Below are 13,493 nucleotides of genomic sequence, written 5' to 3' on the forward strand. Positions count from 1 at the left end.
AGTATCGCATTGAACTACTGCTGCTAAGTTAACAAATTTCATGTCACATGCCAGTGATAATAAACCTGATTCTGATTCTCACCTTTATTCATTAATCCTTGTCTTATAAAAAAATCGGTTTCAAAGTTTTCACCTTTTGTAATATAGTTTTGCATATTTCAGGAAATTAAGCCTACTCATTAATTAAACTGAAAACTTTTGAAAGGACAAGACATCTCCTAGTTTTTGTAGCAATAACGATTTGATGATACAAGTTGCTCCACAATATAATGGTATTGAAATACTGCTTCATCATTTCCACTTCCTGTACATCTACTTTTCCCCAAAGTCATCAAAACAGCTAATAGTCCAAATAACACACACAAAATGCTGGAGGAACTCACAGGCCACGTAAAAAATCTATGGAAAATAGCACAGTCAACATTTTGGGCTGAAACCCTTCAGCAGGACTGGAGAAAAAAAGCTGCAGAGTTGATTTGAAAGGTGGGGGGAGGGGACAGAGAAACAACAGGAGATAGGTGAAACCTGGAGAGGGAGGGATGAAGAAGAGCTAGGAAGGTGATTGGTGAAAGACCATGGAAAAAAGTAAAAAAGAAGGGGGGAGGAGCACCGGGGGAGGCGATGGGTGGGCCAGGAGATAACATGAGAGAGGGAAAATGGGGGTGCAAAATGGTGAAGGGGGGTGGGGGGAGGCATTACTAGAAGGTTGAGAAATCTCTGTTCATGCCATCAAATTGGAGGCTACAACGTAATACAAGCTGTTGCTCCTCCAACCTAAGTGTGGCCTTATCACGACAGTGTAGGAAGCCATGGATGGACATATCAAAATGGGAATAGGAAGTGGAATTAAAATGGGTGGCATCTCCCCTTACCCTTTCTTTCTTTCTTCCATGGCCTTCTTACTCTTTCACCAATCAACTTCCTAGCTCTATGCTTCATCCCTCCCCCTCCAAATTTCACCTATTGCCTGGCGTTTTTCTCTCTCCCCTCACCCCAACTTTCAAATCTACTCCTCAGCCTTTTCTCCCCCAGTCCTGATGAAGGGTTTCAGTCCAAAACATCGACTGTGTTTTTTCCATGGATGCTCCCTGGCCTGCTGAGTTCCTCCAACATTTTGTGTGTGGTGCTCAGATATCCAGCATCTGCAGATTTTCTCGTTTGTGAATAGTCTCAATAATGTCTGTATTCAACTTGAAAATCATAGTTGAACAACATCCAAGGCCCAGCACTGCATTGTTAATGCTCCACCGTTCACACTACCTACCCTGATGGTCTCATGTAGTGTTGCTCTAAATGCAGACACCAAAATATTATCCATGAAGCGCATGTCATGGTTCAGTCCAAACAAAAACTGCTTCGATGTATGTTGGAGGATTGCTGGTGCTGTTGAAAGGGTAGAAATTGTAAAGCAGACTTCAAACTCCACATCTAACCTAGCTAACCGAGGAACCCTTTATCTGCCAAGATAGATCTTAGATCCACTTCTGTAGGAAATGGTTTTATTTCCAATTTCATGCCACAATTTTCTATTACCTTATACTCACCAAACAGCCTCACTGCCATATCTTGGCTTGGTACAAAAACAGAAGCTGTCTGTCACTCCTCTCTTTACATACCACAACGTCATGCCTCTCTAGACAACCTATTCATTCTTAACTGCTTCATTAAAGGCATAGGATATGTCCAAGATTGGCAAAATTAGAAGTGATTTCTGGTTCCATGGGCATCTTCGATTTGAAATCTTTTTTTCCTCTAGCCCTGCTTAAAAGATAGAAACATCTCTATCCAACCATTCCTCATAGAACATACATGAAATGGTTTCTTTGGCTTTGTAAGCTAAAGAACTCTGCCCAATTCAAGTTGATCTCTCCCAGCCAATATCTAAAACACGCAAGATTAATATCAGGTGACACATGACCTGTATCTATTCACTACCAACGGCACAACAACAGCATGCAACAGTTTCCTATCTGTGACAAGATATGAATGTGTGAAAGCTGCAGACATCATGTCCTAAGCTTCCCCTTCTATATGCCCTCCTACACAGACAATATTGATGCTTCTGTGTCCAACTGCATGCTTGCTGATTTTCCTCCAGGGTCTATAGAGAGGTATACTCTGTCACAATTTCCTGCATTGTGCAGTTAATTACTCAAATTCCCTTCTTCTGGGTCTACACCCTTTTTTGTATCCAAAGGTTTTGTACTTTTGCAAAACTCTCGAAGTAATCTATTCTCCTGCAACTGTGGGACCGTTATGTCAAAAGACTTCTAACACAATGGTAACATGCCCGCTTGTGCAATGTGGCATTGTTTGAGGTAAATCCACCTGAGAACCGTGTCTTTGCTATTTAAATGGACAAGAACCACTTCAACTATTGGCACTTCTGCTGTATCTTGATGCTGGATCGACTCTTTGAACAGCACTCCTGATTGGGATGATGGAAGTAATTCTATGGTACAGTGTCTCTATAGATAAGCAATATCACAGGCTCGCCAAGTCAAGTCTTTTGATAACAGTCATTTGTGATAAGCTTTCCCTTACAAACCACTGACAAACACATCTATACATCATCTGAGAACACACTAAAGCCACAGAAGATTACCAGACACTTCAATGCAATCATACAGTTAACAAGACTTTATCTTTCCTCTTGCTGCTAATGATGAAATCTGAAACCTTCTGAGTAAGCATCGTCTTGGGCTTGAAATATTTTGACAATTTAGCTAAGTTTTGTGCACATCAAATCCAGCAATTTCTTTGGTGCTACCATAAGTTTAAAAAGCACAACATTTCTAAGTCCTGAAATACCAAAGAATATATTTGGCTTTTTTTTAGCCTGTGATTTATTTGGACTAAAAATCCTTTCAGATCATTCCAAATTAAAAGCAAAGTCTTCTTTTAATCCTCATACTGTGTCAGCCAAATTATTGGAATTTTGTTCGTCTGCAGTTCCCCCCCCCCCCAACTGTTTAGGTTACACACACACACACACACCCTCCCCCAAAATGTACAGGACCCTTGCAAGATTCAAGTATTGAAAAGATGTGCGTCTCATCTTAGTTGCCATCATCATTTTCCTCCTCTTGACCCCCCCCCCCCCCACTGGTTACTGTCAATACTTCAACAACCAAAGGCAAACAAACCCAAATACATTTAATCCAGTCAATTACTACCTAATTAGTCTCCTGTCACTTATCAATAATCTGATATAAGGGTCATTACAGTGCAGGTCCGCACTCCCTCATCAGAAATCCTTGGGGCCAGTTTCATTTCAGATTTCAGAAAATTGATAATTAACCTGGCTCAGTGCAGGTGGACTTTAGGATCCGGGGAAGTTCCAGACCTATGCACATCCTCCCATATACTTTAAATCATCTCTAGATTACTTATAATACTTAATACAATGTAAATGCTATGTAAATAGCTGTTATACCGTACTGTTTAGGGAATAATGACAAGAAAAAGGTCTGTACATGCTCAAACAACAAGTGCTGGAGAGAGAACTTACAGGTTTTCCCAATCCGCGCTCTTTTACAAATACTATTACAGTTTATTTATAGAGTAATATACTGATAAATGAAATAGTGGGATAAATACAATAGTACATTTTATTTCCAACAAAAACATTCAATAAAACATAAAAATATACAGCTTCAAACGAACCGAATCAAACACATAGTAAATGACTTATTGAAATAAATGTAGAATATAAATACTCTAGGACATATACAGGTTCAAACTAAGCTAAGTACGTACAGGTACCTCTAGTTAGGTTGCATTACGTCTGGAAAACAAAGCAAAATACTCTACAAGTTCCTGATGGGCCAGGAACAGGATTCTCAAGTTATGAAGTGGCACTAAGACAGACGGCATTTTTAAAGACTTCTTCAAGTGTCATTTGTTTCATTAACATAGGTTTATGTCTAAGCATTCTCTCTTTAACTGAGTAAACTGCCACAATCTCCTGCTCACTCATAAATGCACGTTGTTCTAAAATAATTCCACTTTCTGCATTACTGATAATGATAGATGCGTCCTTCTCTTTTTCTCATTGTTACCCATTGGGGTATCTGCAGCTCTTTTTGACATTTTCACAGTGAAATTAAACACAAAGTCAACAGTGAACACAAAATATCAGCAAACGGTAAATGCACATGTAACTAGTATGAGCGCTGAGCCACAACTGATTTCTGGCGACCACCTGAGTGACGTCAGCTGTTAGTACGACAAACAAGCCATGTTACGACACGCTCCAAACTCCACGATAAAAACTTCGGTTTTCTGAGCTTTTCGGATTTCAGAATTTCGGATGAGGGATTGTGGACCTGTACTATGAATCAGCACTTATTCACCCAAATCCAGCATGGACTCAAATAACCTACCCTTATGTCGAAGCAGGTCAAAGTGTAGGTACTCTGCAGTGAATGATTCAACATGCAAAAGCCTTCCCATCATCTATAAAGCACAAGTTAGGACCATGATGGAATATTTTCCTGTTGTCTGGACATTAACCTGAACAAATGATCCTACATGAAACATCCCAAACATTCGCTCTTTCCACTACTGACACATAGTGACTGTTAAGTGTATCATCAAGAAAATATTCTGCAGTTAGTTACTCTGACTAATCTGTCAATGTTTCCCAAACTTGCAATCATTCCCAACAAAGAAGGCAAGGAAGAGTTGCTTCAGAGCACCACCACCATCTGCAGGTTCCACTCCAAATTACACATGGTTTCAATCTGAAATAGATTGCTGTTGGTCTAGATCATCACGATCTAAATACTAGAACTGCTTTGAGAAGTTGATAGTGACCTGCTTTCTTGAACCACAACTGTCCTTGAGGCGTGATGTACTGAAGATGCTGCAAGGGCTTTCCAGCCGGCAGTGGTGATATATATAAATGGCAATATACAGTACTCCACGTTTGGGGGGGGGGGGGGGGGGGGTGGAGTAAATTCCAAGTGATGACGTTCTTTTACTTTGCTTTCTATGGTGTAGCGCTCTAAGACTCTACAACACAGTGAAGTACCTTGACTTGCCAGAAGATAGTCTAGGCGAGAATTTCCTGCTGTTTTAAGTTTGTCACAAGTTAGAAAATGGGGAAATGGGTGACAAACTGAATACAGTAGGAACAGTCCCTCATCACATTAGCATTTTCTAACCAACAAAATGAACGGGTAAAATAATTCTAATGCTGTTTTATTTAAAAACAAGAGATCCAAATCAATATTGTGGACTGTGCCTTTTGTTTTAATATCTTAATACATATTTTTCAGCTATACCTGCAGTGATGTCGACGTAGCCACCACGTAAATTGACTTTGGCAATCCAGGCAGTAATTAACTTCCTTGTCACCAAGCCATCGGGCTTCAGTGCGGAGCTTCTGTTCAAATTCCAATGCATCAGATTTCTGCCATAGAGCATCCTTATCTCTAAGAAAAAAATAAAGATAAATAGCATAAAAATTATCAAAGGAATATGGTTATTGGTAATATAGATAGTATATTCTGATAACTGTATCATTACAGTCTACACTTTATAGAAGGAATCACTGTTACAAAGTAATAATAATGGAGGAACCACTGGGGAGCATAAAGAGGATATCAAAAGCATCCTCATTTATAATCCTTTATCACCTTTAAATGATAAAAGTTTGGACTATTGGTGTGGAGATGCAAGTTCAAGTCTCACCATGTCAGTTGAGCAATCTAAATGTAGCTAATTAAATAAACAGAATTAAAAACCTAGTATCAATAATGCTGAACATAAAACTTCTGGATAATGAGATTTAAAATTATGATAAGTTTCAATAGCTGGGATTGCATGGAGAACAGCAAACTTAGAGGACAGTAGTACAAGAAATACAAAAATACTAAAGAAACACTTTACCCAAAGAAGTGATAATTTGGAATTTGTCACCACAAGAAGTGACTAAAGCAAATATCACAGGTCTACTTAAGGGGCAGCATATGAACTAGAATAAAATAGATGATTTAGAAGAGTAATGTGTAATGTAGAAATGCTGGGCATGGACTAGCTATGCAGAATTACCTATTCCATGCTGTTTATCCTACGTAATCCTATGCTAAAGGATTACCTTTTAAATACTAAAACATTTGCAATGCTCAAAGTAGACAAGTCACCCAACTTAATGGGACCTAACCTGAATTTCTAAAGGGAAGAGTGGAAGTTGCCTGGACTGTGCGCAGATTCTTTGAATCCTTTTTAGACCTCGAAAGATTCCCAAAGATTCATAATAATTTTCAGGTTGGGATAAACTCAGCAATTACACTGGTCAGAAAAACAGTAAAACAAAACTTTCTTGTAACTTAAAAAAATGAATTAATAGATGCCAAGCAAGTCAATTTTCACTCTCTGAATTTCAGATACATAAAAGAGTAAGCAAAGGAGTCTTGCTGAAGGAAGTAAAATTAATAAGTGATTTCATAAAACCTTTGGTGTTATGCAATATAAAAATGTAAGCTGGGTGCAAATCCTTGGGTGTGAAGGAGCAGTGAATGCACAGATATTAAAAAGGTACAAAAGCATGAAACAATGATAAACAGTTACATTTCAATTGGAGGGAAAACAATGTTATCTTCTATTCAGTTAAATTAAGATCACTGCCATTATGGATAGACGAGTACCTAAGTTAAATTTCAAAATTCACAGATGACACATACAGTGAGCAATAAGGAAGTAAAATACTTGGTAGGGACGAGCAACCTTGAGAAATAAGCAGACTCATGGAAGACACAATTTAAAGCAGGGATGAATGAAATAATACATCTGAGAAGATATTATGATATTGAACAATTATAGAACAAAAACACAATATTTTGTTTTTCATTTGGAGGCAAGTGCATTACGTGAGTGGATGTTGTACAGTCAGGTAAATTGGAAGAATGGATACCTCCTGTGTCCTGCAAAATTATAATTGGGCTGCCCTTTAAGTGCATTAGGAGTCTTGCAAAACATCAAATTTCACAATGTTTGTCAATAGTAATAAGCCAGATTCTTATTCTAAGTATCCTCAGAAAAGTTTATTGATCATTGCATACACACTTTTCTTCAGGCCTAAAATCAATCCCCTAAAGGCAGTGGGAGAATTTGGTTCCTACTGAAGACTTGGCATATTATAATTACAACACACCTGCTTTTAGGCTCCAAGATTCAGCTCAGATCCAGCTCAAATGTAATTAAGCCTACACTACAGTGAAATACTGAACACAAAGTGCACTGCAAATGCTCCAACCTCCAGTAATTCCCTCCCTCTCCCTTCATCCATCCCAGTTTCACTCTGCCTCCTCCTCCAGCTGCCTATCACCTCTCTCATGATTCTGCCTCCTTCTACTACACAGTGCTTTCCCCTTACATTCCTTCTTCACCTTTCCGGCCTATCCCCTCCCTGCTTCCCCTCCCCAACCCCTTGACCTTTCTTCTGATTGGTTTTTAACCTGACACCCACCAGCCTCCTCCTTCCCACCCTCACCCCCACCTTCTTTATAGGGCCCCTGCTCCCTCCCTCTTCAGTCCTGACGAAGGGCCTCGGCCCGAAACGTTGACTGTTCGTTTCCAGTGAAATACTGAAAACTGTAAACAAAACAAATCACCATTGGTACTTTCAGAGTTCATAATAATCACACTGATCACAGAGAACAACTGAAAGCAAACTACAGAATGACTAAAACATAGGGTGCAATTTCTGTGGTCCCTCTAGTTATAACACTTTTTTATACCTAAACCATTAAATCTTAAAACATATTCCAAATGAATGAATACAAACAGTAATACTCATCAATTGTTAAGCTTCTTATCAAATAAATACTTAAAACAATTGCAGTTTCTTAGTAAAGATATCTGTTAATGGTTGGTTCGTACTTAATTAATTCAATTAAGCGCTCCTCTAGAAATTCTTTAGTTCGGGTCAAGTCATCCACTTCAGCCGTAAGTTGTTGTTCATTTCTCTTCATTTCCACTTGCATCTCCTCCATTTGTTGCTTGTATTCTTCTTGTTCCTTTTTTACAGCTTCCAACTCTTGCTGGGTCCTGTTGTAAAACAAGTTTCAGTAAATCAATTATGACCTTTGTGAAGTAACTATGAATCTGTAGAATACATCATGTATCCAATTAAAGATAAGTTTCTTTGACACTGGCTCAATTGCAACACTGCAGATTGAAATATATATTCCTTCAAATATAAAGCACTATAGAGATTAAATAGAAAAAGCTAAATACATTTTTAAGCAGGTATCATATTAATTATTAATTTATCACCCGATCTTCATCATTTCACCCATTGACGAATGCATTCAACTGGTTTAGCCTTAAGGTCCATCTCTACACTTCCACACATCTCTATCAGAATTATAAAGAATTGAAAAGGACCCTTCATCTCAGTTTGTCCATGTTGACTGTGATGTCTATCTAAGCTAGTTCCATTTGCCTTTGTATCACCCATATCCTTCTAAAACTTTTACCATGTACCTATCCAAAATACTTTTGAACCATCATAAATGTGTGCACCTCTACAGATTCCTCTGGCAGCTAGTTCCATATAGCCAATACTCTGTATGTGAAAAAGTTGTCCTTCCAGTCCCTTTTAAATGTTTCTGCAATCACTTAAAATCTATCTCTTGTAGTTTTAGATGCTCCTACCCTGGAAAAAAGACTGGGATTATCTACTTTATCTACACCCCCATGATTTTAGATACCTCTATGAGATCACCCCTTAGCCTCCCATGTTCCAGGGAAAAAGTCACAGTCTATTTAGCTTCTCCTTATGACTCAAGCTCTACAGTCCCAGTAACATCTTTGTTAATTCTTTTCTGCAGCCTTGCCAGCTTAATGACATCCTTCCAATAGCTAATCAACTGGAATTTTGCACAATATTCCAAATATGGTCACACTATTCTGTATTAAATTTGACACCTTGGTTACAATTTGAGTTAACTGACTCAGTAACTTCTGAGTTAACTTGGCGTCAAGTATTATTTAACAACTCCACTCTGGAGGTGGCATGGGATATTTTACCACATCACAAATAATATAGAACTCAACTTGTTGATATTACTACAAAATCTTATTTATTTCAACTTTAAGAACTCTTTTTAAAACTCTTATTGTGTAAAAACAATCAATGCCAGGATAATTTCTAACATGAAGCTAATATACATTTCTGTTCCTTTATCAGATCCACAAATGGCATTTTATCTATATAGTTCTCTGCCATTGTAGTCATGTTATAATATCACAATTAGATTTAGTTTTCCTTTTAAAAGCAGTTAAATATAAAAAACATGTAAATAAACATCCTTGCTTTCGGTTAAGAAAATATGCTATTTTAAAATTCTCATTCCAATTTTAATGCGTGTCCATAAGTCTGTAATTTCTTTCACCTGTAGTAACAGTTCTAACCATTGAACATCATCAAATGCAAATTCCTCACCATAAGTAGTCATTCTGTCAGCTGCCAAAATATTGCATAATATCTGAATTACAACTAAATCATCTGTTTTCCCTCAAATAACCTCGGATGTTAGCTTACAAGATTACATACACTGCTTAAATGCAAGCTGTTGTTGGTCCTTAATCATTTTTTTCTCTAGTTAGTCACAAACAGCAAAGTTCATAGCTGGCTTAATACAAGGCAGAGAACATTACACTAAATGGATTTGATCAAAATTATCTAGGCTTGATAGATCAGTCGAAAGCCTTGAAAGACCATATGTTCTTCTTTTGTCCATTATTTTCATATACACATTAACTAGTCATGGACTAAATCTTCATCAATAGTGGCTTATGATCCTCTGTATCTATCCAAGAGGACAGGTGGAGCTTCAGGCAAAACTCTTCTCAACTCTGAGTACATTTGCAACGAGCAATGCCAAAAGAGAGTAGCATCCATCATCAAAACCCCTACCATCCAGGTCATACCCTCTACTCACTATTACCATCAGGCAGGAGAACTACCCCACCTAGTTCAGGAACAGTTACTGCCCTACAACTATAGGCTCCTGAACTGGCATGAATAACTTTATTCACCACTACTCTGAAATGATTATACCACCTACAGACTCACTTTCAAAGACACTTTACAATTCACTTTCTCAATATTACTTTTAATTGCACGGTTTCTCTTCTTTTGCACAGTGGTGGTTTGTCAGTCTTTGGTTATGCAGTTTTTTTCGTAAATTTCCATTGCATTTCTTTTTTCCTATAAATCCCAGTCACACACCAAACTGCACCTTTCTCTTTCTCCAAAAGTTAGTACTTCTAATAGCAAAGTATTTCTTTGCCAGTAGTGAGACCAGCCTCAGGGTAAGCTGCAATTGACAAAGCTGTAAGCTTTTTCTCTAATTAGACAGGCAGTATAAAAACATTGAAAAGGGCTATAGGTTTTGATGGGATAAAGATTATCCATTCCACCCATCACATGTCTTTACTAGACTTTTCCAAAATGAATCCTTCTGCATATTTTCCTGCTTCAGTTCTTGATGTACAGTCGGCCCTCCTAATCCATGGGGGATTGGTTCAGGGACCACCCCTCTCACCCCCGTGGATACCAAAAAATGCAGGTGCTCAAGTCCCTTATATAAAATGGCATAGTATTTGCATATAACTTACACACATCCTCCCGTATACTTTAAATCATCTCTAGGTTATTTATAATACCTAATACAATGTAAATGTTATGTAAATAGTTATTATACCGTATTGTTTAGGGAATAATGACAAGGAAAAAATGTCTGTTCGGTACTGATGCAACCATCGTAGCTTTTCTAGGAACAATAATGCTGCCTCGGCATCAGCCGATCCCAATTCTCCCATGATCTTTAAGTTCTTGAGGCTGTAGCGCTTTACATAGTTAGCCAGCCATCCCTTACTAGCCTTAAACTCCTTCCTCTTGCTCACAACACAAGTAGCGAATGAACAAGATGTGAGGCAAACAATGCTCAACTTCCGGGTTGAATCTGTGCATGTGGAACCCATGGATAAGGAGGCCGACTATATCTTTGAAATCCATTTAAACTTCATCTGGAAGGCAGCAGTTAAGTTTCATGCCACATGTGTGGCTAACAATGTTAATCTTCAATACAAGAGTTTAATCACCTCCCCTAATAGTCAATGGTATTACAATTATTGAATCTACTGCTATTAATAGCACGGTGAACCCATTAGACAGAAACCTAACTAACGGAAATACAGAAATACTGTGGAGCATAGAGCAGGTTAGAATTTAAAAATTCAATACATGAGGTGACACACTTCCTGACTCTCCAACACCTACAATGTTCAAATCACAACGATAATGAAACAAACTTCACTTGCCTTTATTACTATAGCTCCAATGACATTCAGGAAATTTGGCATCATCCTAGACAAGTTCACTTGATTGTTAGTCCATCCACCATGCTAAATATACCCCTTCATCATCAGAGTACTGCAGTTGCATTGTTTACCATCTATATAATGCACTCTTCTAATTTACCAAACTGACAACTTTCCAAACTGCAACTTCTATCTACCAACTAAAACACAAAAGCAACAGGTACATTTACGAACTTTATAAGTTGTCATAGTTGTCATTTTTAACCTCTCCTTATAATGTAAAGTGACCAATAAACCTCATTCTTATTACACTAAACTAATTTTCAAATCAGCTGTCCACAAGCTAACTTACGATATCTAACAATTAAAACAAACATATTTCACTCTGCTAACCATGAGCCTGTTATTTTTCTACCCTCGATAATTGTTAACCTCTCAACCTCCAATTTCTCCAGACTTGGGGAAAGAAGGAAAGGTTGCTCTAACTCTCTTAAGATCTCTGGAAATATCTGTTTGAAGTAAGGAGACACGCATGTCGAGCAATGGATGAAAATACATCAAGCAATGCACTTCCCAGAAATGCTGAGTACTCATGTTTCTCACTCCCAGTTCTGTGAAAGACCTTGGAAAGTTTCAGAATTAGGTGGCTTCCTTCTCAATAGCAACCAATTGTTAAAGAGAAATTAGTAAATTCAAAATTCAATACTATATTAATATTAAAATTTGGGCCGTAGATGTGGTAAACATCCTACTCTATTACTTTTATATACTTGGAGGAAACTGGCTCCTTGTAGCAAAAGCTACAAAGTTTTGCCATCCAATACCTCCAGAACACATACACACACAACACATAAGTTCAACTCCAATGGATCAAGGCTGGTTCAAATCAAACCTGAGCCTGGAGAGTCTGTCATGTAGTGTGAAGAGTATGATACACATACCCAAGTTCAACTGTTCTAAATCTCCCAATCCTGGAATCAGGCAACGAAGCAAACAAAACCTGTGCCAGCCAGTGCATTGTTGAGACTTGACATCATGACCACCTTGACAAGCTTTAACAGCTGACAAGTACAGAGCTTGGCCTTACATGCAGTCAATGTCTGTGAGGTTTTCTGTAAGAGTTTTTTAATGCTTGTGACATAGAGACATTTAAAACCTATGGGAATTGAGTTAAATATTTTAAAAATAAATTTAATGTCTTCTAACCACATTAAACTACCAAAATTAATTAAAAGTTAAAATGAAGTGAAAAAACTTGAACCTACTTTGTTCTTCCTAAATTCCAGTTTAGAATTCCCATTCAAATGACTAATGATATAATAGGTATAGCTGATTCAGAATCATGAACCAAGGGATTATTCTGAAGAATCTCAGAACAATCTATTCTGTCAAACGATTTTGCCCAGCCATACATGGAACAAAGCAGCAGATGTATTGTGGGAATAAAAGGGTCCTTGTCTAATTGGCTGCCAGTAACTAGTGGTGTTCCACAGGGGTCAGTGTTGGGACCGCTCCTTTTTATGTTGTATACTAACAATTTAGATGCTGGAATAGATGGCTTTGTTGCCAAGTTTGCATATGATACAAAGATTGGTAGAGGGGCAGGTAGTGCTGAGGAAACAGAGAGACTGCAGAAGGACTTCAACAGATTAGAAGAATGGGCAGACAGTGGCAAATGAAACACAATGTTTAAAAATACATGGTCATGCACTTTGGTAGTAATAAATGTGTAGACTATTTTCTAAACGGGGAGAAAATCCAAAAATCTGAGATGCTAAAGGGACTTGGGAGCCATTGTGCAGAACACCCTAAAGGTTAACTTTCTGGTTGAGTCAGTGGTGAGGAAGGCGAATGCAATGTTAACATTCATTTCAAGAGGTCTTGAATACAAGAGCAGGGATGTGATGTTGAAACTTTATAAGGCACTGGTGAGGCTTCGCCTTGAGTATTGTGAACAGATTTGGGCTCCTCATCTTAGAAAAGATGTGATGACTTTGGAGAGGGTCCAGAGGCGGTTCACAAGAATGATTTCAGAAATGATTGACATACGAGGAACATTTGATGGCTCTGGGTCTGTACTCACTGGAATTTAGAAGGATGAGGGGGATCTCATTGAAACCTTTTGAATGCTGAAAGGCCGAGACAGAGTAGATGTG

The 13,493-nt window shown here is 38.1% G+C and overlaps 1 protein-coding gene across 6 annotated transcripts in view; it reads right to left on the reverse strand.

Moving 5' to 3' along the window:
* The window catches only part of fyco1a (FYVE and coiled-coil domain autophagy adaptor 1a), a 210,587-nt gene that overhangs the window by 132,100 nt on the left and 64,994 nt on the right, over window positions 1-13,493 (reverse strand). For all 6 annotated transcript variants that reach the window (XM_059945264.1, XM_059945265.1, XM_059945267.1 and 3 more), the window contains 2 exons: window positions 7,888-8,055; window positions 5,289-5,438 (listed from right to left, as the gene is read on the reverse strand). In XM_059945264.1, coding sequence (XP_059801247.1) covers window positions 5,289-5,438; window positions 7,888-8,055 — 318 coding nt within the window. The remainder of the gene's footprint in view (window positions 1-5,288; window positions 5,439-7,887; window positions 8,056-13,493) is intronic.

The sequence above is a fragment of the Hypanus sabinus genome, chromosome 20 (genome assembly GCF_030144855.1).
Source record: "Hypanus sabinus isolate sHypSab1 chromosome 20, sHypSab1.hap1, whole genome shotgun sequence".
NCBI lineage: Eukaryota > Metazoa > Chordata > Chondrichthyes > Myliobatiformes > Dasyatidae > Hypanus > Hypanus sabinus.